Raw genomic sequence first — 25,132 nt, 5'->3', positions numbered from 1 at the left:
CTTTCTGTGACCCCAGGAGGCACCTCCCCCTGACCCAGTCACAGCCTCTGGTTGCCAAAAGTACAGGCCCTGGCCGCCTGCTGTGGGACCACCACCTTTCTTGACAGGTTCCCCCCTAAGTTCCGCTAGGCCCCCGTTGCTGCCACCAGTTTTCCAGCAGCCTCTGCACACTGGCTATCTGCCCTGCTGCTGCTTCCTCCAGAGTGTGCTGGTGGGAAACACATGGAGGGAAGAAGACCGGCACAGGGCTGGGGGGACGTGCAGACCACTCACCATACTGACTGTAGGGGAAGTCTGGCTGGGCTGCTGGAGGTTTGCTCATGTCTGGGGCGGCCTGAGATGGAGGTGGTGGGAAAGCCAGTGGAGCTGCCCCAGGAGTGGCAGGAGGAGGAGGGACCCCAGGAGGGGCAAACTGATCCGGTGGTGGAGGTGGAGGCCCATAGCCAAAACCTGCAGACAGAGGAGAGAGCAAGGCACAAGACACGGGGTAAGGCCACAGGGTCAGCTGGATGGAGACCCACAGACCAGCCCCACAGGAGCTGCAAGATGGGATTTCCATCTAAAACCTACAGAAGGGACTATGGATCCTTGCTCCTGGGACATGACCCTAAGGAAACAATGACTGTCGAGGCGATATGGTATGACCACAGGACAGAATACTAGGCAGGAATCCAAGCAGCGAGGAATTCCACTGCAGATCTTTCTTTAGAAACAGCTGGACACAGCTTTGGGAAGGTAAGTCATCTGAGCTGTCTCAAAGGTAGGGGCCAATGGCAAGTTTTCAGAACAGAGCAAAGGGGTAGAAATGTGGCTCAGTGGTATAGTGCCTGCCTCACATGGACAAGGGCCTAGATCCAACCCTCAGAGCACCAAGAAAAAAAGGGAGAAGGGTACTAGAGAGGACTACCATCCCACACCCTGATGCTGGGCTTCAGACCACCCGATACTTCCTTTCTTTAATTTCTTGGTACCGGGAATTGAACGCAGAGGTATTCAACCACTGAGCCACAGCCCTAGCCTTTTTTTCCTTCCTGCTTTTTTTTTTTTTTTTGTGGTGCTGAGGATTGAACCCAGGGCCTTGTGCATACAAGGCAAGAACTCTACCAACTGAGCTATATCCCCAACCCTCCCCAGCCCTTTTTATGTTGAAACAAACCCTCACTAAGTTGTGCAGGGTCTCGCTAATTTGCTGAGACTGGCCTTGAACTTGAGATCCTCCTGCCTCAGCTTCCCAAGCCACTGGGATTACAGGAGTGTGCTACCATGGCCAGTTTAGAATACCCAATTCCTGTCATTAAAAACAAGTTAAATTGGGCTGGGGATGTGGCTCAAGCGGTAGAGCGCTCGCCTGGCATGCGTGCGGCCCGGGTTCGATCCTCAGCACCACATACCAACAAAGATGTTGTGTCCGCCGAGAACTAAAAAATAAATATTAAAAATTCTCTCTCTCTCTCTCTCCCCTCTCTCACTCTCTCTTAAAAAAAAAAATTAAAAAAAAAAAAAGTTAAATTACTCTATATCAAGAATTGACAAATCTTTTTCCAACAGCTAAACTGTAGCATTGAACTATCCAACCTGGGACCTGGCCACATGTGGCCTCTGATTCCCCACAAGATGTGACTGGTCCAAACTGAAATATATCCCAAGTATGTAACACACCGTATAAAGGACTCAACACAAAAATCAGATTATAGAACATTCATGCTGGATGGCAGGGTCAGATAAGGTGACGTAATCTGAGAAATAGGTGCTAGAAAATCCAGTTGTCTAGGGGGCCTGAGTGCCCTTCTTTGGAAGGTGCCAAGTCACCATACCTAGAGAACATGAGCAAAGTGCTCTAACATTCTAGGCATAGCGACTGATTTTACACCTACATCTTTGATTTAAAAAGCCAAGTATATGGAAAAATCAATTAAGAACTAAAGTTTGGGGCTGGAGATGTGGCTCAAGTAGTAGCACGCTGGCCTGTCATGCGAGGCACTGGGTTCGATCCTCAGCACCACATAAAAATAAATATATTGTGTCCACCTAAAACAAACAAACAAAAAATAAAAACAAAAATAAAATAAAATAAAAAATAAAAGAAAGAAAGAACTAAAGTTTTATACCTCAAATACACCTCACTACTGTTTTTTTTTTTTTTTAAACCAGGTATATGAACCCAGTGATGCTTTACCAATCAGCCACACCCCAGCCTTTTTAAAATTTTTTTTGAGGCAGAGTCTGGATAAATTGCTGAGGCTAGCTTTGAACTCACAATCTTCTTGCTTCAGCTTCCTGAGTTGCTGGGATTACAGGAATGTGTCACTGTGCCCAGCTTCCCTCACTTCTAAATAAAGAAGAATGGAGGAAGTCCAGACACCTCACCTCCCGAGAAATGAAGAATGAGAGCAAGGGTGCAAGGTGCAAGGCTCAGATTCTGCATGAACCTGAGCTCCGTCAGTGCCAGGAGTGGGTTCAAGGCAATTAGAAGCTACCTGTGCAGTCTCTATGCTTCACACCCAAACAGGGACTGGGGGCAAGTGTCATGGTCAATGTCCACATGAAGCACAGGCCTAGTCAGCTCCAGCGCCAGCTCTGATGGGAGAGAGCCCTCCCGAGGGGGCCCAGCCAAAACTTACTGAACTGTGGTGGGGCACCATAGCCTTGTGGGAAGCCCTGAGGAGGGGGGAAGCCGCCAGGAGGGGTGGACACGATGTAGGAGGTGAACGGAGGGGGCGGTGGGGGGGCTCCTCTTCCCGCAGGGGGTGGTCCATAGCCACCTGGAACACACAATGCAGGGTGAAGGGCAAAGAGTGTCAGACACAAACCCCTGGCCACAGCCCAGACCCAGGCCTGCCAGGGCCTGTAGCGGGCCCCTCCCCTTCTTCCTCACCAGGAGAGGAAGTAAAAGAAATGATCTCAAGAGCCAGAGAGACACTGACAACGGCTTTACCGGCCATAGACAAGACCAGACGTGAGCTCTGAGAGTCGGCCTAGGATTTCGGATTCTGCTCTTTCCCTTTCTCTAAAATCAAGGACTCACCAATTGCCTGTCCTGCTGGCACCCACATTCCTAGACGAGAAAACAGAAGAGAAGGGTTGGTGCCGAGTCCTCCCAGTATTTTGATGCCAAGTAGTTGCCACCAGCAAGCGCCACCAACTGGGGCTGACCCCCGGCCCCACCTGAGGCTCAGAGCCCAGGGACATGGGTGGTACCAGGTGAAGCCTGTCTCTTGGGTCTTCAACACAGGCCCCTGATCAGTATGCCTCCCAAGTGCCTCTCCACTGGCACCCTACCACCTGGTGGCAGTCTCCTGACTGGGTACATGCCCCCATGGCCTCTGAGCCTTGGGGAACACAGGGACAGTCCCCATGGCAGTCTGCATGCCTGGGCATAAAAAAATGGTTTCCCTGGCTGGGGCTCAGTGGTAGAGCACACCCAAGGAGGCCTGGGTTCCATCCCCAGTACCACACATGTCTCTCTCTCTCTCTCTCTCTCTCTCTCTCTCTCTCTCTCTCTCTCTCACACACACACACACACACACACACACACACACACACAAGAAAAGAGAAAATAAAGAAAGAAAAAGAAAAGTGTGCCTATTCCATCTCATTTCCAACAGGGAGAATTCTCAAAGAAACCCTCAGGCTCAAGGTGTGGGGGAGACCACACAGAATCCTGATACCATGGCTCAGAGAACAAAGTCCCCCAGGCAGGCATGTGTAAGCTCACTTGCTCAACACCTCCTGTACACTATCGGTAGCACCAGCTACCAGTGGGCCCTGAAGTGGAGGGCACACAGCTTGGCGGAGGTGAGAGCAAATGCACAGACCCAAGTCTGGCAGGTTTTCATGGTGCCCCTGGAAGTGCTGCCCAACTGCCATATTGCAGGCAGCAGAGAACTCTTCACACCAAGTAGGCCACATCTGACCCTCTGACTGCCCACTCAGATCCACCACAGTCCTTCCTACACCCTTGCACATGGGCAACAAGACTAGGAATCTCAAAACAGATACTCCAAGGAAGGAAGACCCACTTGCCCAAACTGCAAGCAGCACCTAAGGCACAGTCAACCACACCACCGAGGGTTAGGAAGATGGCAGAGCCTTTTGTGCCCTCTGGACCATGACTATACCTATGCCTGCACCTCGGCAGGGCTTCTGAAACAGCTGCTCAGAACATGTGGCACTGACAGTGAGTGGGGTAGGGGGAGCTCTCCCACTTTGGCAAGGCCTGCCAGTGCCCAAAGAGTAATACTGCTCTCGTCCCGCAGCTCTGCCCATCAGGTAGTTGCATGAAGCCAAGGCCCAGGGGACCCATAGCCCTCCAAGCAACGTAACAGTAGCCAGTTGATCCTTGAGCCCAGGTCTGGTCCCTCCAGGGCCCTCAGAGCCTTACCTTGCGGGCCGTATCCTTGTTGCCACGTGGGCGGGGGCTGGCCTGCCCAGCCGTTCGCGGCATTGGGCACGACACGGCTCCCCCACTGGCTGGCACCTGGCTGTCCGGGCGCTTGGCTTTTGCTGTCCCGAGGCTCGGCCCGTTTAACTTCCACCTAAACAAACCAAGCTGTGGTTTAGGGAGAAGCTACAGCCCAGCGCCCCTTCCCTTTAGACACACCCTCAGTAACTTACAACTACACTTAGCATCTTACGACTTAAGACTAAGTACTTAACTATAAACCTTATTTAGGCCAGTACTTTTTTTTCTTAATTTTTTTTCCTTTTTAATTTTTTTTTGTTTAAAAAAATGTTTCTCAGGTACAACAGATACAACTGTAAAGACAGCCTGTGCCCCACCCGCTATGAACAGCAGAAGGAGCCAGGAACCCTCAGGAGATCTGTGTACGCAGAGGTATCTCACTCCAGCTAAGATAGTAGTACCTCCCTCGACAGGACAATAAGGGACCAGCACATGCCCAGCCCTGTCATGGGCCCAACTGGCCACGAGGGCCTCTTAGAGCCCACCCCATTGCAACTTTAGCGCATACCTGAGAAACACAATTGGTTTTGACTTAAATTTTTATTTAAAATGTCTAATGGAAGATAAAGACTTACCTTCCCCAGGCTAATGCTTAAAGAATCTCAATTAACTCAAAGGAATGTCAGAGGGAATGGATGTGATAAGAGAATCTTACATTACATCTAACAAAAAAAGTAAACAAACATGCAATAAAATGGACATTTGAATCAGTAAGCAATCTTCATACTGTGTTAGGCAGCAACCCAGACCTCTCCCCAGAACTGGCTGGAGCCACAGCCTCTGAAACAAGGACAAGGGGCTAGAACAGCGTGAGCTAACTGTGCTTGACCTAGTTTTTCTGAGCACAGGGGCTGACCTGCTTCATGCATCTTTTAAAATATGGGCAGACCGACAATAGCAAAAACACCCCCTCCCTCAATTCCAGGGCTGCCTCAGCTCTCAGGATCCCAAATCTTTCTTATTTTTATGATAAAGTTTAATAATAATGAAAAGACAATGAGTCCACCTTGAGGGTTTCAGTCTGGAGGGATAAGCATTATGCCTTCAGAATTCCTTCAGAGATAACAAACAGGAAGCGCAGCAGAGGCACAAAGTCCCCCCACCTGCCCACCGCCCCAAGGACACTCTGTGTGATGGGAACAGATCCTGTTAGCTCAAGGCAAGGTGATGACAGGGCCACCCAGCCGCTTCAAAAGACTCAAGTTAATGAGTCTTCACACGCGCTCCTTACGGGAATTTGATTCCTGCTACAGAGCAAAGCAGTCCTTGTCATTCAAAAAACTCCTTTACCCTTTCCTATCAGAACAAGGGATGCCATCACCTGGCACTTGGGCTTTAATTACCTTGTGCATCCCAAACCCTTTACAAATAGAAAGCCCCACCAAGGGTTCAATGGTGACCAGTGAAGGTCAGAGATGGCAACCTGGACTCCTGTGCAACCATCTAGCTTGTAAAATGAGTACCACCAAGGTCACCGCAGCCAAGTCACACAGGGCTGGGGGGAACCCAGGGGAGGTGCCTGGGGACCGAACAGGGACATGTACTGAGCTGCCCTTCCTGCCCTACATATCAAGGCTATACTTTCTCCAAATTCTCAATGTCACAGGACCTTAAAACACCACACGCAGAATCCTTTAAAACTTTTCACAGCAGTCATGCCCCTTGCAATCTGCATGCCAATTTTAAACTAAAAGCTGCAAGAAATGTCAGAACAAGGTTTGTCTTTTTCTTTAGTTAGATCCAAATGGAATCCATGAAGTCTGCAACCAAAGCTAAGCCACTGGGAACACAAAAACAACCACTCACTCCTCTGTTGCTAACCAAGGCTCTGGAAGGGAGACTTCAGAGCGGGCAGGGCAGAAACCCCCAGAGGTGACTGTGGTCTCACCTGGGGGCAGAACCTGAGAGAGTAGGAGCTATGCAGCATGAAAGGCCACATCAGAACCACAGGCCAGGAGGCCTGGCATCACAAGGAGTAGGCTTTCCAAGCACCAAGACAATCCTGTAAAGATGCAGGCCCCTGAGCCTTTGTGAGCCCTGAGAAGCCCACTCCATGTCACAGGAGTCCTACCAGGTATTCTCAGAAAGCGCTAAAGGTCCTGGTTAACCATGGTGAGAGGCCACTCTGACACCACCCAATGAGGACTGGCTGTGCAATAGAATGCTGGGGGCCCTGCGTCCTGTCCCTGCTCGGCTGTGGCAGCAACACAGTATGAAGATGAAACAACCAGAGGTCACTTGACTGCACGGTGGTTAAATAAGTACTATCGAGAGCATGTGGCTGGTCCCGGAGTTTCACAGTAAGTGACCCAATTTAAAAAACCAATCCTTCATGATGTTTTCATGTTTCTTTCAGTTTTAAGTGGAACCTCGGATCTCAGAGGCCCTTGCTCATCACATTACAGGTCAGCATTACACAAAGGGGGTTGGGGCAGACATCTGAAGGAGTGGTCGCTGAAACCAAGCCTGAGGCAACACTGCAATCTCACTGGAGGCCAGCCCAAACACATCAGGGTGCTCCCATCCCCAGTACCACCCAGGCCGCCCAGGGAAGGGGCTCCAGAAGCGAAGCCAGATGGCCACCCTGCTCAGGAAGCATGAGGCCCCATGGTAGAACCAGGTCCAACTTCACAGTCAGCAATCCCAGATGAACTTGTCCGATCCTCTTTTCTACTAAGGAATTTTCCTTTCCAGTGAAATCCCTCAGTTGCCTAAGACTTGGTTTGGTCTTAAGGTAAAATAAAACTACAACTACACACTTTTTTGCCCATGATGTCGTGAAAATGCATGTTGACAGCCTGGTCCACTGATTGTTCGTCCTCGAAAGTAATAAATCCAAAACCTAGCCAACGACGAAGAGTGAATCAAGGTAGCAGGGTGTTGTGACACAAAACAGGATGATGAACAGTATTAGGGAGGGACCAAGGGATCGGCCCAGGGTTTCAGCTAAGCCCCGTGTTGAGAAGCTACAGCCAAGGGCCATGGCTCCCAAGGGAGCCATCGACCCAACAGAGTGGACAGACAGCAACGTCTGCACTCTGCACCAGCTGACTGAGGTCTCCACCCAATACTGGGCGGGCTGAGTAGACGCAGGCTCTGTGTCAGGCACACTCTGGGGAGGAGAGGCGCATCTCAGAGAGCCTCAGCCAGTGAGGCAAACAGACCTCTGTCGTCCAAGGCCTGGGCCACTGTCCTGGCTCTCGTCCATGAAGACGACTGTGAGCTGCCCCTGCGAGAGGGGAGACCTCACCAGGAACCCACCTCAGTCAAGGGTGTGCGTGTGGGTGCATTTCTGCTTTTCTGAAACCCAGGATTCTCCCCCTTGGCTTGCAATTTGCTTTGCAGCTAGTGCTGACAGCAGCCATATATCGTTCTAAAGCGTTAAACAAAGTACAGAATCTACCACAGTGAGTGCCTCACTAAGCTTATCCAACACTGTTGGGTAAGCCCAAGGAGTCCTACCAGAGGTAACATATGTATGTTTATATGCATATATGTATACAGGTAAATAAATAGGTAATACACAAAGATACAGGCCACAACGGGTTCCAGCAGGTCAAATTCTGCTGTCAGCAGCAAGAGCAAGAGGCACCATGTAATCAAAAAAGAAAATTTTAAAGGAAAAAAAAAAAAAACAAAAAAAAAAACAATTTAGCATTTCCCAAACACAAGAAAGTGGCAGTATAAACGAAGTTTGGTTGGTCTGGGGTGAGCACAGCCACCCAGCTAATAGAGTGTGTCTCCTCTTCTATGGGTAGGAGTGACCAGAGTCTCCTGTCTGGTATGAATAGAATGAGACCGCAGAGCACATTGACCTCCGAGGCGGCCTGATGAGCACTACTATCTCCCGATGGCCTGGTACTTGGGCACTGAGAAGTGAGCAGCAAACTGCTACCCAAAGACCTCAGAAGAACAAAGATGGACAAGGGAAAGCCAAGAACCAGGTTGATAGAGGCTGTCATCTACGCCAGGGTCACAGGGTTGCTACAGAGCATCGAATGGCAGAGGGACAGCGTGATACAGGCAGCACTGTGCACCAGGAGAGAGGCACGAGCTGGTGGAGAAGGGACACAGGGTTTGAGCAGGCAAGGGGCCCTGGTAAGGAGCAACTGTGGACAGGGCTTCTCAAGCTTATGGACTGTGGTCCTGGAGCACGAGGTAGAGAAGTTCTAAGCAAAAACTGTGGGTTGGAAGAGGAGGGAAATGGGGAAGAAATGGCAGCTCAGGAATTGGAGGTGAAAAAGACCACAGCAAAGGAATCAGGTTCGGGAGTCTTCTGATTTGCCCTATGTGTGCACACGGGCATCTGAGCATGACTATGCGCACCCACTTGCACCTGCAGGGGTCAGGACACAACGGGAGAGGAGAGAAAGTGAAACCATGAGGGCAAAGCACACAGGAGGGAGCACAGGTTGGAAAGGAAAAAAATCCAAGAACAAAGGGAGTGTGAGGTGAGCAGATGCAGCAGGCTGGAGAGAGTGTGAGGCCAGAAGTCAGGAACATGGGGAGGGCCAAGTGGGGACCACTGCGCAACAGCAGGAATTTTCACACCAGGAGATGGTGTGTTGGGAACACAGGGACGGTCTCGCATACCGGAACATACATGTCCACTATTTTAAGTAAACCGAGACAAGGAACAGGGAGAAGGGAGAATGGAAGGGAGGCAGACTAGTTCTTAAAAAGATTCAACAAAGCCAAGAAGACAGGGACTTGCTGTCTGGGAGGACCTGCTAACCTGCCCTCTGATAATCTGGCAACCCCAGGGACAATTCCCAAGTCTGATGGCTGAGTGAGGCAGGAAACATAGGTCCCATGCCAGCCAGAAGCTTCCTCAATGTCAGACCCTGTTGCCTCCCACCAGCTGGGCTCAGCGACCCTAGCTACTTCCAATCCTGATCGGACAAGCACAGTCAGAGCAGGCGGACAGCTCTGCACAGCTGCATTGGGACCAGGAGCACCCAAGAGCAGCCCTCAGATTCCCAAGCATTGGAGGTTCACAAGATCAGAGGCAATATTTGGAACACAACATAGGTGAAGAACGACATGTTAGAAAGTTGACATTTTCTCAAACATCAGGAGTGTCTGAAGCCACAGGGCTGGCTCGGTCCGTGTACAGTACAAGAGGCGGTGGGCCGTGGGTAGGGAGCCCAGAGCAGGCTTTCTAGGAACGATCTGTCTGTCAAGAGGCGGCAGCGGGACAGAAACACACTGAAACTTCGTTTACACCCCACTGGAGCAAAGCCGCTCCCTCCTCTGACTGCGGGACGGGCCTGTACCTGTGTGATATAATTTAGCACCTGGAGAAGAGAAATCTAAAGAGATATCGTTAATCACAAACAATTCACAGAGAGAAAAGGAAAACAGCTTACTTAACATTACTGTACTTTACTATGAAACACTTAAGTACATCGCTAAGCACATATGTCTACGTTAAATTAAGACTTAACAGCTTAATCACCAAGTGAGCAACACGTTCCTTAACCATGGATAAGAGGAGGATGGAGGTTCAAATGGCAAACTATTCTCCAGCATGGCGGGCACATGCTGCGGGCTAGAGCCGCTTGGCTCTAAGGGGTTGCCTCCGCCTGACCTCAGGCAGATGGTGCGTGAGGGGACGTGTGACATGGAGCCACTGCGCAGACCTTGAACTGGCAGGTCTGCTCACGCGGCTAGTCCAAAAGCAGCTGATGAACCAAAAACATGGGCAGCAACAAATAGCAGCAGCCACAAAAAAAGAAAAAAAAAAAGGCGGGGGGATGAAAGTGGGCACCCTCACCCACTCAGACCAGCGCAGATATACAGGTGTGGGAAGCTTGGGGAAGGATGCAGGAGGGCATGAGGCAGTGCCTCACCCCTCCTCCCACCTGCCCCTCTGGCTGAAGGGATAAAAACGAGGGGGTGGGAGAAAAGCATGGGATAGACAGAGGGAAGCCCGGATTCCAAGCTGAGCTGGGTGGGTACAGCTGGCACATGAGTGGGACTGGCCACACTGGTGAGGATGGGATGACACAGGTGTGAGAGAGAAGCTCAGTCTGCAGAACCACACTCCTCCAGGAGACATTTAAAACAGAAACCACATCAAAATTCATGTCAGGTCATAAAAACTTCACAAGAACGAGCCAAAAACAATGTGTGATGTCTGACCTTGGGAAGCACAGACAGGCTGAATGGAGCTGCGCAGGGGAGAGCCTACATTTTAGCGGTTAGGTCTCCAATTTGTCCTTACTGAGCAATGTTCCCTACGACCACCACCTAGCCTGTGTCTAAGGGGGTGAGATAGTTTGCCATCTGAGGGGGAAGGGGCACAGGTCAGGACAAACTAGATTAGCCGTTACCTCGAGGCCTCTGCTTTTCTGCATCATAGATCATAACCACCTCGGTGACCTGGAGATGAAGAGAGCAAAGTAAGGTGCAGGTACTATTTCTCTTTCTAGTAAGAGCCCCAAGCTTCAACTTTTGTGAACACCACGCTTGAGCTTGGGAAATTTTAGGGCCAAGGTAAGCTTTATAGGGTCTAGTGTATGAGAACCCAACATTGATGGGGTGGACAGAACAAACTGCTTTGGCCACAAGCTCCTGGGTAGGCACAGGGACACCAGCCACCAGGCTCAGCCCACTGCCTAACAAAGTGTTTGCAGAGAAAGGTGAGGCGACCATGATCCCAACTGCATGTCCTAGCAGGGGATGTGACCTAGGAGAGTCCACAGGTACCCTTCCACTCATATTTGAGGGAAGTGAGGCTTAGTCAGGTGAAGGAAGCTTGGACATCATCATTACAGGCAGCTGTGGGCTCCAGGATTCAGGCAGCAGCACCCAGTAGGCCATGGCTCTGTACTCTGCCCCTGCCCAGTACTCCTTCCTCCCTGGCCCAGCCTGCAGCACCCTTAGGAACACCTGATAAACAGACTGCAACCAGAGCTCACAGGGCAGTCAAAAGGAACACCTGATAAACAAGACTGCAACCAGAGCTCACAGGGCAGTCAAAAGCTGATCTGCCGGCCAAGCCCATACACCTCACTCCAAAGAGAGCTGTGTCCCACCCCGGGCCCTCCCCAGTGTCAAGTCCCAGGGCTGGCTGAACATCTCATAGGCTGCTCCACCAGGGCACTGAGTTCCCTGCATGACTCCTCAAAATCTAAATTTCCAAAGGAATTCTCAAGGATTTCAGTCTTTCCCAGAAAAACCACTTAGGGGTAGCCTTGCCGTCAGAGAAAACATCAAAGAGGAAATGGGTTAAAACATCTGTGATGCCAGAGAGGCCTGGAGGATAAGTGAGCTTGCTTCTAGACTGCTGGGCTGTTTTGTTGATGCAGGACCCAGGAAATTACCTCACCAGACCAGCCCACTGTACCTGAAGGCTGCTTCCTCACGGGCACCTGGTCTTGGGCCTCGAGGAGGGGAAGATGCTAACCTCAGTGTGGACCTGGTCTAGGGCCATCCCTCCAGCAACCAAGGGGCAGCATGACTTCTTGGGCACAGCTGGCTCCACAGCCAAGCCAAACACCATCCTCTTCACTACCATTATCTGATGCTTCAAACCATGATGGTCACAAGACAAGACAATCAGAAGGGCAATCGTGAAGTCCATCTAATTTAGCACTTGCTGGAAAAGTCACAGGAACATTCTGCTGGATCTCAAATGATCATAAAGAGAAAGGCTGGGTCTTGTTTTTTTTTTTTTTTTTTTTGGGGTGGGGTGGGGTGGGGTGGGTGGGGGTGGAGGACATGGGAATGTGCAGCAGATCCTCCAACTTTAAGGAGGCCAAGGATGGGAAGCACCTGCTGGGACCAGCCAGCACACTGAGGCACAAGGAACTTACCACTCCAAATTTCTTGAAGTATTCCCTGAGCTCTGTCTCACCACAGTTGTGAGGAATTCCACCAACGAAGATCTTGTTTGATTTACTGTTATCGCTCCGGGGTCCTTTCTGCTGTGTTGAGGAGGAAAAGGGGATTAGCTTGTGGTAGGACTTTAAATACTTCCCATTAGTTAGGTGTGACATCATCTTTGCATCTGTTCTAAGAGTCAGGTGAAAGTCAGACCAAACACACTCTAAAAATCCAAAGAAGTCAAAAGAACACAAAAAACTGGGGCTGGGACTGGGGCTCAGTGGTGGAGTGTTCGCCTAGCATGTGCAAGGCCCCGGGTTTAATCCTCAGCACCACGTAAAACTAAATAAATAAAATAAAGGTTAAAAAAAAAAAAGAACACAAAAAATTGAGCTGAGATGACCCACTTCTCTGGACATACATGGAGACAGTAATCATGGCATTTCTGTAAGGCTGTATTTCAGGTAAGTGTGAACAGAGCACACCTTACGTCCCACCTCAGCTATTCTAAACGACAACAGCCACAACCATTAAAAGCTCTGCAAGCCCGACTTGATGGTGCACGCTTGTTGTCCCCGCTAGACAGAGGCAGGAGAGTGGCTCGAACTGAGGAGTTCAAGACCAGCCTGGGTAACATAGTGAGACCTTGTCTCGAAAACTCCCACAGCTCTGCAATGCAAAGCTAGAGATTTTGAAGGAGTGAGGAGAAGGCAGCTTTGAGGATCATAGCTTAGACAGCTGAGAAGCAACTGCAAGATATCTGCTCCTTCTTCTTGCCCCTCTGTTTCCAATCCTGACTTCCTTTCCCTATCCAAGGACATCATGTTTTATGTTGCCACAACTACTTTGGATTAAGAGACCAGACTTTGGGGAATGGAGTTCACTGCCATAATGGGTGATGGTTTCATGGGTGCACAGGTCAGTCAAGTCATCAAGTTACGTAGTTTATTACATGCCTAATACATCTTATAAAATGGCTAAGAGACTAAAATGTCTTAACTAGGGCTCAGTGGTAAAGCACTCACTTAGCAAGTGTGAAGCACTGGGTTCAATCCTCAGCACCACATAAAAATAAATAAATAGAATAAAGTATTATGTTTTTAAAAAAAGACTTAACTAATAACCAGACAGAACATAACCCTTGATTGGACTTCAGGAGACAAGAGACATTTGTGAAGCAATCCTGGAAACAGGAGTACAGACCAGACACACGACATCCTTAGGTGTGGCGACGAGGGTGGGGGATCTGACTTTAGGAGGACACACCACTAGTTAGGAGGGATACATGTAGTCAGACATAGCCATAAATATACATAAATATTTGGCAAAACTTAACAGCTGATGAATCTAGTGGGATATTTAGATATTCACTGTACTAGTCTTCCAATTTTCCTGTACTTAAAAATTTTGAGGGCTGGGGATGTGGCTCAAGCGGTAGCGCGCTCGCCTGGCATGCGTGCGGCCCGGGTTCGATCCCCAGCACCACATACAAACAAAGATGGTGTGTCTGCCGAAAACTAAAAAATAAACATTAAAAAAATTCTCTCTCTCTCTCTCCTCTCTCACTCTCTCTTTAAAAAAAAAAAAAAAAAAAAAATCCAGGGGCTGGGGATGTGGCTCAAGCGGTAGCGCGCTCGCCTGGTATGTGTGCGACCCGGGTTCGATCCTCAGCACCACATACCAACAAAGATGTTGTGTCCACCGAGAACTAAAAAAAAAAAATTAAAAATTAAAAATTAAAAAAAATTAAAAAAAAAAATCCATTAAAAAAATTTGAAATATAACTTTGGAAAAAAAAAAATGTTGCAAGGGTCTAAGGTCTCATCCTCCATAGCAGCTAGAATACTGCTAGAAAAGCAGATTCTTAGGCTCCACCCAGCCCTCTGACCAGGGGCACCTGGAGGGGTCAGCTCAGCACTATCCAGAACTCTCTATAAAGACAGGAGTGCTCTCCATCTTCATTGCCCCATGAAGTTCTAGTGATGCAACTGCTGGGCCAGGCAAAGGCAGTATGTATGCTGGCAAAACCCAAAAACAACTAAACACCACTCAAGGATGATAACTGTACCTGAGCAACAGGGACCACAGTTCATGAGAAACCCTTCACCACAGGATGGGGTTTTAAGTTCAGTTGACCACCGTCCTCCCTTACCCATGATCACTTAAGACCATTTAGAATTTTCTTGGTTACAAGACAAAATGCAGTACAGGCTAAAACTGGGCAATTATCAATTACTCCAGGGTCATCTAGAAGACCTCTACTGCTCTCCTGCTTAATGAGCAACACCACCAGAGGAAAACATATTTTCCCTTTAAATCTGCCCAAAGTACACACAAGGAGGCCAGGCGCTGAGGGACACGCTGCAATCCCAGTGACTCGGGAGGCTAAGGCAGGAGGGTTGCAGGTTCAAGTCTCAGCAACTTAGTAAGGCCCTAAAGCAACTTTGCAAGACCCTGTCTCAAAATAAAATAAAAATGCCTATGGGTGCAGCTCAGTGGCAAAGCATGCCTGGGTTCAATTCCCAGTTTAAAAAAAAAAAAAAAAAAACAACCGTTCACAAGGAGGCCTCCCAACCCCAGCCTCTTACCCATCCTTCCTTTGGCCGTGTTCGCTCTGGCTGCATTCCCCGAGGAGTGCATGGCTTCGGGTCGATCTGTAGGAAGTTTCAAACCAGCCCATTGTGAACACAGGCTACTTTCTCTAGAAAAGAAGGTGTTTCCAACAGCAGCCAGCTTCACGGCACACTGGCCCACACAGGCCACCCAATTGGCCCAATCCTCCAACAGCTAGTCCAAATACCAAGGCCCAACCCCTTTAAATCCAGCCCACATTAAAAGACTCTAAAATAAACATAAGTCAAAGTTCAGTCACAGAGTTAAGCTGAAGGAATGGCAAACAAAAGACAGGGCAGGAAAGAATGAGAAGACACTTACATTCCGGCCGTCCAGGGTGTGTGGTCTGCTGGCCAGCACTGTCCCCACACAGTTTGGGTCTTTAAATTTGACAAATCCAAAACCACGAGACTGGTTGGTTGTTTTATCTTTCATGATAACACAGTCAACAACTTCTCCATATTGGGAAAAGTAGCTGCGCAGAGTCTCTGCTCAGAGATTGGGAACAAAAACACAAACACACACAAACCAGGGCATTAAGCAAACACATCTAACAGTTGGAGGGTGCACATGCACACTCACTTGCTCCCTTCCAGTTCATTGGCCTTACCTGAACAAGTCTGGGATGAGCAACACATGAACTGGCTTAGCAACTAACTGCTGAGGGGAGGAAGAGGGCCCAGAAGAGGTACATGGAGATGGGCAAGGGAAATTCTGCACAACAGATGCATTACATCCTCATAAATTAGAAAAGGGACAAATGACCATAGCAATAGCAGATAGCTCTGTTCTGCTTCATAGGAATAAGAGAGCAAAGCTTAAGGGGATGCAAACATGACAACATTTAAGTGACAACCAGCAACCCAGGAATGCTGACTTGATTCTGAACACAGTGACTGCCCTAGCAAAACCCTAGACCTCTACCCCACAGTGAATAGTTCCACAACCTTCTTGTGGCTTGCAACTGTGGGCCACAGTCTTCCTGTGGCTTTGACCAAAAAGATCAAGACCAATTTAACAGATTCAAAGGGAACACCACTATCTCTGCCCCTATACAGCTCCCAGTCAAATGTCTCCTGCCCAGAAACCCAGACAATGTCCAAGGACTTCAACAAATCCCAGGCAGTAGCAAGAGATGAGGTCAGGGAGCCTCATAGTCTGTAGCACCTACCTTGGGTCGTGCTCCAATCAAGGCCGCCCACAAAGAGCTTCCTGCAATTCAACAGAAAATGTTCAGGATCAACTTGACTCTCAGCTCAGGATTGTTCCTATCCCACCATGCCAAGAATGTAATTCAAACAAGGAGTATTGCAAATGGGCTCATGTATGTCCCCTTTGGAGCATACACAGCTACAGCTTTGTCCACACTGTTCAGACATGAGCAATAATTCCAACTTGTACCATAGGTGTGTCATAGAACCCACTGACTACATGAAATCATGCTACTTCCAAGTAGGGCTTGGAAATTCCAGCATCTGCAAATATTTTATAATCAGGAAAAGGAATTAAGGAATCTAGATTTCATTTTTTTTGGGGGGGTAACTAGGGATTGAACTCAGGGGCACTAGACCACTGAGCCACATCCCCAACCCTATTTTGTATTTTATGTAGAGTCAGGGTCTCACTGAGTTGCTTAGTGTCTCGCCACTGCAGAGGCTGGCTTTGAACTCGCAATCCTCCTGCCTCAGCACCCCCAAGCCTCTGGAATTACAGGTGATTTTAACTGGAAAAGAAACTGACACATAAGATATTTGTCCCACCCAGCCTCTGAATTACAATTGAGGGTGTGGATTCCGTGCTGGAGCCCTATACCCACATCCCCACCTCAAGGCAGCCTTTTTGGATAGATGCAGGGGGCTTTCATGAAGAATCCCATCACCAAGGTCTCAACTTTCCCAGTTCTCAAGGGCCTGGCAGGACCCAGGTTGAACAGAAGCAGCCAGGGGCAAATGCCCTGAAGGCCTGGGTGGAGGCAAGGCTGTGCTTATCTACTGTTGCCCAGAGCACCCACTGGGCACAGCTGAGACACACACAGGGCCTCAGAGCTCACCTGCCTATGGGGCCTCAAGATTCCCCCAAACTCAGGGGGCAGGCCAGGTGAACCAGCTATAGCTTGCATGTCCTGCCCATTACATCAGGAAAAAGAACACACACTCATCAGGTCCTTCATCTGAGCCTCAGCTGTACCAACCCCATCATCACCCTCCCAACTAGACCATCTTCAGAGACTAGAGCACCCTTCAGGCTTAGGGTCACCACCTGAGACACAAGAAATCTTTTGGCATCACTAAAAATGCGAGACCACCATACTACACTGGGCTCTTCTCAACCCCCCCCCACCTCTGGCACTCTAGTACTGGGGGCTGAACCACTAACTATACCCCTAAGACTTTTCTTTTTTTATACCTTTGTTTATTTTCATTTCATGTAATGCGGGGGGGGGGGGGGGCGCTCACGCATGCCCACTCTACCACTGAGCCCAACCCTACCACCAGAAAGGTACAAACCACCATTTTCTTTTCTTTTTTTTTAAATATTTATGTATTTTCAGTTGTAGTTGGGAACAATACCTTTATTTTTTATATGTGGTGCTGAGGATCGAACCCAGGGCCTTGCATGTGCTAGGCGAGCACTCTACCACTGAGCTACAACCCCAGCCCCAAACCACCATTTTCAAAGTGCCAATAAGCAAGCCCTGCATTGGCCAGACTAGTTTAAGCTCTAAGCCTCATTTAAATTCCAAATCCAAAACTTAGGTATTAAGAGTGAAAGGCTTGGACTGGGCATGTGGCTCAAGTGGTAGTGCACTCGCCTAGCATGCGTGTGGCCCGGGTTCGATCCTCAGCACCACATACAAACAAAGATGTTATGTCCACAGAAAACTAAAAATAAATAAAATATTAAAAAAAAAGAGTGAAAGGCTAAAAAGGCCATTATCATCACAGCTGACACAACTGGAATAGAACCTGCAGATCACATAAGTGTGCCTCAAGATGGCACTCTACTTTGGGAAACAGGATACCTCGTGGTGTCCAAACCTTTCTAAATATTTTTTGAGATAGGATCTCATTAGGTTGCCTAGAGTGTCTTCAAACTGCAGATCCTACTGCTTCAGCCTCCAAAGTGGCCAGGATGACAAGTGTGCCCAGTCATACCCAACTTTGAGACAAGACTCTTCCCCAGTGAGCAATGTCCCATCAGCATCAAGGGAGCTTAGAGCCCAAAGGAAGCTTCCTCTGACAGCTCCTGACAGCTGCCCCAGGAGCAACCCTTGCAAGGCGGATGATGCACCCATCACTGCTCAATCCCATGACCATGACCCTCTGTAAATGCCAGCTTCCCTTTGTCAGCCCTTCTGTCAAGGATTGTTCCTACTCCTTTCCTCCAAGGAAAAGTAATTTAGATTTAGTGTGAAAAACAATTCCCCACCACCAGAAAGGTACCCACCACCATCTTCAAAGTGCCAATAAGCAAGCCCTGTGTTGCCCAGTTCTTGCATGGGGGGATGAGAAGGGCAAGGATACAGAACCTTCCTGGAGACAGATCTGTAAAGACATGTTCCAGGGGAGATGTGCTGACCAAGCAGCCACAGGAGGCTCAGGTTTAGGCCTCATTAACTTAAAACCATGAGTATCCTACACACCTTGGAATGGGGCCAGAGAGTGCTGAGGTGAGGCCAGGTCAAGCAGGCAGACAGCAGGCCTCTTTGTGCCTCACTCCCCACAGACCAAGGGCAGGCCTACGGTAGGCCATAGGTGAGAAGGCTAGTGACATCCACAGAAACCAAATCAAAGCAAATCCCACCTTACCAAAAAATACCAGTCTTTATTTAGCACAGTCTCCAAGCAAAACAATGAGGGGATAAGCAGGTGTCCTCCTCCAAGCAACTCAATCTTTGCCAGGGCTGCCACTGCCAGGACAGAACTGGCCAGACTAGTTTAAGCTCTAAGCCTCATTTAAATTCCAAATCCAAAACTTAGGTATTAAGGGTGAAAGGCTAGACAGGCCATTATCATCACAGCTGACACAATCGGAATAGAACCTGCAGATCACATAAATGTGCCTCAAGATGGCACTCTACTTTGGGAAACAGGACACCTCGTGGTGTCCACAGAAAGAAGAATCAGGTCTCTGGCTTACTCTCAAAATATTAAAAAACAAAACAACAACAACAACAAAACAACAGTGTTGGGGGGAGACTATAGCAAAACTATCATGTGCAGATATGGAGCCATTGCTAGCCATTGGCTGGGCAGAGTACATCATGGGAATTTTTGTTACTATGTTGGTAATTTCTCTGTAAGCCTGAAGTGATATACAATTATAAGTTACGAAAACTTTCATTACTGAGGAAATGATGTCATTTAAGTTTTTTCTGTTACAGTCTCATCACTCATGAAATCTGACAGACAGTAAGCACTCTGCGCTACTTGCTGAGGGGAAGAAAACTCGCCTGTGTGTGAAAACCTTGTGTGTTTCTTTCCTTTACTCCTGCTTGGAAGGGGACAGCAGGTAAGGGGACACATTCCCCCAGTCAACAGGGGGAAGATTCTAGAAGGTCCCAGTAAGAAGGCTGCATCTCCTCAGTTGCAGGGGTCAGCTCTAGGAATCTGGCACAAAGTCCTAACCTCTGAATCTTGGTTTTTTTTTCCCCCCTTTTTTTCAATCAATAAAATAAGAAAGTCCCTGGCAGCCAACCCACCAGGAGTGAGCAAGAAGCCAAGAGGAGTTCAAGGCAAAGACTCAGAAGGTTCTCTTAACCAGGATCAGCTCGCCTAGAGGCCAAGACACTTCTTTGCATTAATCGGTAGCCCAGGTGCTTCTGTGCCCAGCTTGCTCACACTATGCCTCCCCCAGCACAGTGTGGCTAGAAGGTGTGAAGTAAAGGATTAGCACAAAGCTCTGCTCCCAGGCTCTGCCTCTGCAGGGCTCATGGGTAGGGGTCATTACCCAACAATGGCACCTCTCATATGGCTTCTCTATGTGGCCCAGAGCCAGAAGGACTGCCAGTTCCACTTGTCCAAACCAATGTATTCTGTGACATGCAAGCATCGTACCCAGGTTTCAGATCCAGTCCAAAGCCCACCAGCTGGGCTGGGGATATAGCTCAGTTGGTAGAGTGCTTGCCTTGCATGCACAAGGCCCTGGGTTCCATCCCCAGCATCATTAAAAAAAAAAAAAAAAAAAAAAAGCCTAAGGTCCCAAATCCCACTGGCTCTGTGCATGCTCAATGTTGAGTGTTAGCCCAAGACTGCAGATGGCTTCAATCTGGAAGGGGCTCTGCAGAAGTAGCCTGTCTGCTAAAACAAAAACCTGTCTGAGGAGGACTTCCCAGCTTCTGCTATGTGCATTAGGGCAACCTCAAGGTATTTATGCCAGAAAATAAATCTCAAAGGGCTTCCCCTGGTCCTGGGTAACCACAGAGCGCTATGGCCTTCTGGCGGGCTTCAGGATCCAACAAGCAGCCTCACAGGTAGCAGTCAGCAGGCAGATGACCTCCGGCAGGGCATCTGAGCCATCAACTGACTTGACTGGCCCAGTCTCCGTCACAGTCACTGGTTCTTCTTGGACTTAGTTCACAGGGCAAGAAGAAGAAGGCCAGGACCAATCTCGACTGTTTTGTAATGAGAACTTTTTCTTCTCAAGAACAAACAAGCCAGGAGTCGTGGCACACACCTGTAAGCCCAGCCCCAGCGGCTGGGGAGGCTGAGGCAGGAGGATCGCAAGTTCAAAGCCAGCCTTAGCAATAGTGAGGCACTAAGCAACTCAATGAGACCCTGTCTCTAAATAAAATACAAAATAAGACTGGGGATGTGGCTCAGTGGTTGAGTGCCCCTGAGTTCAATCCCAGGTACCTCTCCCCACCAAAAAAAAACAAAAACAAACAGAGCCTATGTGTGGAATTTCTAGCTTCTTCAGATGAGGGCCTCCTAGGCCTAATCTCCAGGAATTTTGACCTCCCTTAAACCATGACCTCCACAATCACCTTGGGTCCTTATTCTCCCAAAGGGAAGACGCAGACCCTGAAAAGGCATACATTCCTGCTCAACCTTGGGAAACCATAAGGGCCAGATGGGAACCCACATCATAGACCCCATGTGAATTGTGAGCCTGTGGTCCATTCCCAGTTCAGCTCCTCCCCTTGACAGCAGGGAACATGACACAGGAGAAGCCCCACAACTTCACAGGCAGTGACATGCTGCTCATGAACAGCCTCTACATGCCCTCATCCCTAGTTTATTGGTGACATCCACACCCTACCCCTCAAGATCATTTGTGTCCCACCTTCCCAGACATTCCAGGATCCTCCTGATCCAAACAAAGTCAATAAGCATGTTTGTTAAGGGCTGGGATGTGACTGTGATGTGGCTCAGAGGTAGTGATTGCCTAGCATGTCCAAGGCCCTGGGTTCATCCTTCGCACTGCCAAAAAAAAAAAAGACTAAAGCAAAGCATTTGTCAAGGAGGTGGCCTCCTGCCTAAAGCACCATTCACATCAATTATAGTGAATGACATGGTAAAGTGGCACAACTGCTTGTAGCACCTTCCAAAGGAACAGTTGTGCCACAGGACTGGGCCTGCCTGGGACAAAAGGTCTTACACACAGAGACAACAAAGTTGCAACAAGGGAGAACAGTTGGGCCCAGCCCACATGCATTCTCTGTGCCACCAGGACAGTGGAAGGGCCTGGGACTCCCCATCTGGCCAGTCCATTCCCTGGGTGACCCTAAGCCAAATTCCCACACCTCATGAGCTTCAATCTCTCTGGCAAAGGGAAGGGTTAACATCAAGACCACTGTGTTCCCAGGAGGTGTGGAGAGCATGGAGTTACTAGCCCTTGTCAGGGGTGACAGTGCTAGCTCTGCAGATGGCCTACTAAACCTCTGAAATCAAATGCAAGTTAAAAACACATTCCAAATTTGTGGCCAATTTTGCAGGACTTAGACCAGCCCAACACAAGAAATACGTCCTAAATCCACACAGAACAAATGAAGGCACACATTGGAATCAGGCTACAAGGAATAAGACTGTGCTTACTCTGGCAACACCCCCCACCCGCCCAAAAAAAGCTAGAGTAATAGAGAAGGTCAGCAGAGTAGCTGCGTGCAGGGATGACTTCAAAATGCAGGAAGCATTAAGATAATCCCCAACTGTGGGACTCTCACTTTGAGCAATTCTGTCCCCAGGAGACACTGGGCCCTACATTGGGACATGTGTGGTTGTTCCAACAAGGAATGGGTGCCAGAGATGCTCCTCAGCACTTTGCAGTGCCCTGGACACCCCAAAATACCCAGGGGGAAACCTTCCTCAGAGTAACTTCTAACATGTAAGAAAAGCCCCTAAAAGTCTGTCTGTGCTCCCCAAACACCAGATTCTAAACATTCGAAGAACAGCCTCCTCTTCAAATCATGGCTTCCTCTGATTCAACCTGTCCAACTCTTGTTCACAGGGAGCAAGCACTGGGTCAAGTTGGGAGCACAACTCTTGGGTGTCTACTTTCCAAAGCCATTCCAATAAATTATTTCAGAAGAACCCAAGTCCTTTGTGTGTGGACCACTCCACAGCAGCACTGCTTCTGCTGTGGTTAGAGTGCATCCCCCCAAAGTCACTAAAATTAGACAGGTGATCCCTAGTGCAAGAGCTGAGAGGTGGGACCCTTCAGGATGGTTCTGGATCACAGGACAGAGCCGTCCTGACTGGATTCCCAACCCTTAGCACAAGATTGAGTCTGACCTAAAGGATAAGTTCAGTCCCTCCCCTCTCTCCCATGTGCCTCTGTCACACATGATACCACATGAAGGCCCTCACTCATCATGGGCCCTTGATCTAAGACTTTCCGCCTCTAGAACTGGAAGAAATCAAACTTTGTTCTTTATCAACTGCCAAGTCTCAGAAACTCTGTCATAGCAGCACAAAACAGACTCAGAGACCCTCCTTAACACCCAGCTTCAGCAGCTGCCCATCCTCCCTGTCCAGCTGCAGCCTAGCAGGCCAGTGTACCCACACCAAATTCCAAGGTCTTTTCCACTATCTGAGACTTTCCTTCCTCTGTGACTCTTTCTTCAAAGGTCTCCAGTGTCCCTTTCTTGTGATTCCGAGTAGTTCAGACAGTGACAAACACATCACATAAAATCTTCCACAACTTCCTTCCCTCCAGTTCCATGACAGTCTGTCACTTTGAAGGTTGGCAGGACTAAGTGGTCTGTGCACCTGAGGTGACAATTCAAAACCTTTTTGTCCACCTGCAATGTAGGCATGGGCCTCCCCAATACCTGGGAACAATGATCAGACACCAGTCACCCATCAGCCACTCATGGTGAGACTCTAGAAAACAATGCTCTTTGTAATCCTGTGTTTCAGAATTTTAGTGGGAGGGACCTAAACCAAGGCTAGGCTGACTTCCCAGAGCCAGGCAGAGCAGGGCATCCTAGGCTCAGACCTTCCCACCCAGGCTTCTTAGCTCCACACTCCCCCACTTGGTGCTCAGGCCTCAGAAGCATGGCACTTCAGCACCTCTAGTAAGGGATGGGGAGTGGCCCACATGAAACTCCTCACCCCTTCCTGCGGCAGGAGCCAGTCCTTAGGCTGTGAGAATCAGGACGCAGACAATGCTACGTAAACTCTGGGTGCCTCACTCTACTTCTACCACACCAGGCTGCTCACAGACAAACTAACCTCTTCCTTCAAACACTCAAACCCGTAATCCCAGGGAGGTCAAGGCAGGAGGATCTCAAGTTGGAAGGCAGCCAGGCAACTTAGCAAGGCCCTGTCTTGGGGAGACCCAGTCCCGGGATGTGGCTCACTGGCAGAACACCTCTGGGCTCAATCCACCAAAGTGGAACTGACAGAAGATCCCTTGCCAGCCTTCCCAGACAGCGATCCCAGGTGTGAGCCCACGGGGACAACCCCTGCTGAGGGGCACTGCCAAGTCTCAGGCCAGAAGCATGCATGTCAGAGCGACATGAGTGGCTCCTGTCCACCCCACCTCAGGGGAGGGTTCTGAGGGAAGTGCATGTCACTGGACACTTCGGATACACCCTGCCACCTGCTTAAAAAGCCAGACCTGCTTCACCCTGAGCGTGGCACTGCCACCTTCGCCCGCAGTCAGCAGCAGGCTCCCTCCCAGGCGCCGCGGGAGCCTCCCTAGGCCGCACACCGGGGTCGCTAAGCGCCGGGCGGACCCTGGCGACCGAGCCCTCCTGCAGAGCAGCAGAAATTCCCGGGTTCTCGGCGACTTCCAAGTTCAGGGCTGCGACGCGGCTCCACGGCCCGCGGAGCTGGGTCACACGCACATCCCTCCCAAGTCCCGACCACGCGTGGGGAGGAAACCAGGGCGAGGTCCCAAGTCCCCGAGGTCCCTGCGTACTCCGCGGGCTCCCGGCTGCCAGCCGCTGCGGGCCGCGGCCTCTGCGCGGCCACCCATCAGCAGCCTCGGGGCCGGCCGCGAGGAGCCTCCGCGGCGGCCCCCTCCCGGCTCCCGGCGGCACTGGCCACGCGACCAGGCCGAAGCCGGCGGGCGCCTCAGCAGGCGCTCCGCCCGAGGCCGGGGTCTGGCGCCTCACGCCGCCCCGACCGAGCCCGCCCCGCGGCGCCCAGGCCCGGGTGGCTCACCGGAGGCCGCCGAGGCCCCGCGCGACCCCGGCTCCCCGCCATGTGCGCCGACCCGTTTCGGCGCGGGCCGGGGACACCCGAGCCCCTCAAGGCACCGCGCAGGGTCCCCCCGGCTGAAACGCCGTCGAGGCGCGGCGGGCGCGCCCGGGACGTCCGCCCGTCCCCCGGGCCCCCTCGAGGCGCCCGCACGCCGGCTCCGCCCCGGCCTGCGGCCCCCGGCGCCGGGCAGCCCGCGCCCGCGTCCGCCCCCCGGCCGGCGTGACCTTGACGGGCCGGCCCCCCGCCCGGCCCGCCCCGGGGGCGGCGTCTCGGGGCCGGCGGCGGGGCGGGGGCGCGGGCCCGGGGCGGCGGCGCAGGCTGGCCCGCCCGTTCTCACCCGATCTCGTCGGCTCCCGAGTTGTTCATGGCGGCGGCGGCGCTCGGCGTCCCCGGGCCTCCTGGCTCGCTCCCGCCTCCGGAAGGTCACCCGCTCCGTCGCCCTCCCCACAGCCGCGGCCCGGATCTGCGCAACGGCGGCGGCGGCGGCGGCGGCTACTGCCTCCTCCCCTCAGTGCCAACGGTCACCGCGCGTCCCCGCGCCGCCGCGCCGCCGCCCTGCGCACGCCCGGGCGCGCTC

The 25,132-nt window shown here is 50.6% G+C and overlaps 1 protein-coding gene across 9 annotated transcripts in view; it reads right to left on the bottom strand.

Annotated features, from left to right (window-relative positions):
• Positions 1-25,132, bottom strand: part of Dazap1 (DAZ associated protein 1) — a 27,881-nt gene extending 2,749 nt beyond the window's left edge. For 2 of the 9 annotated variants that reach the window (XM_078032640.1, XM_078032632.1), the window contains exons 1-11: positions 24,893-25,132; positions 16,077-16,117; positions 15,227-15,393; positions 14,881-14,946; positions 12,283-12,393; positions 10,798-10,846; positions 7,222-7,304; positions 4,382-4,535; positions 3,026-3,055; positions 2,622-2,762; positions 274-450 (exon numbers count right to left, since the gene is read on the bottom strand). In XM_078032640.1, the coding sequence (XP_077888766.1) occupies positions 274-450; positions 2,622-2,762; positions 3,026-3,055; positions 4,382-4,535; positions 7,222-7,304; positions 10,798-10,846; positions 12,283-12,393; positions 14,881-14,946; positions 15,227-15,393; positions 16,077-16,117; positions 24,893-24,921 (1,048 nt within the window). In that variant the 5' untranslated portion in view covers positions 24,922-25,132. Of the gene's footprint in view, positions 1-273; positions 451-2,621; positions 2,763-3,025; positions 3,056-4,381; positions 4,536-7,221; positions 7,305-10,797; positions 10,847-12,282; positions 12,395-14,880; positions 14,947-15,226; positions 15,394-16,076; positions 16,118-24,516; positions 24,675-24,892 lie in introns of those variants that run through there. The other 7 variants (XM_078032614.1, XM_078032616.1, XM_078032619.1 and 4 more) reach the window with 6 other exon arrangements.

Source organism: Ictidomys tridecemlineatus, chromosome 2 (genome assembly GCF_052094955.1).
Source record: "Ictidomys tridecemlineatus isolate mIctTri1 chromosome 2, mIctTri1.hap1, whole genome shotgun sequence".
Taxonomy (NCBI): Eukaryota; Metazoa; Chordata; class Mammalia; order Rodentia; family Sciuridae; genus Ictidomys; species Ictidomys tridecemlineatus.
The sequence above is the reverse complement of the archived record's forward strand: the minus strand, read 5'-3'. Positions and strand labels throughout refer to the sequence as shown.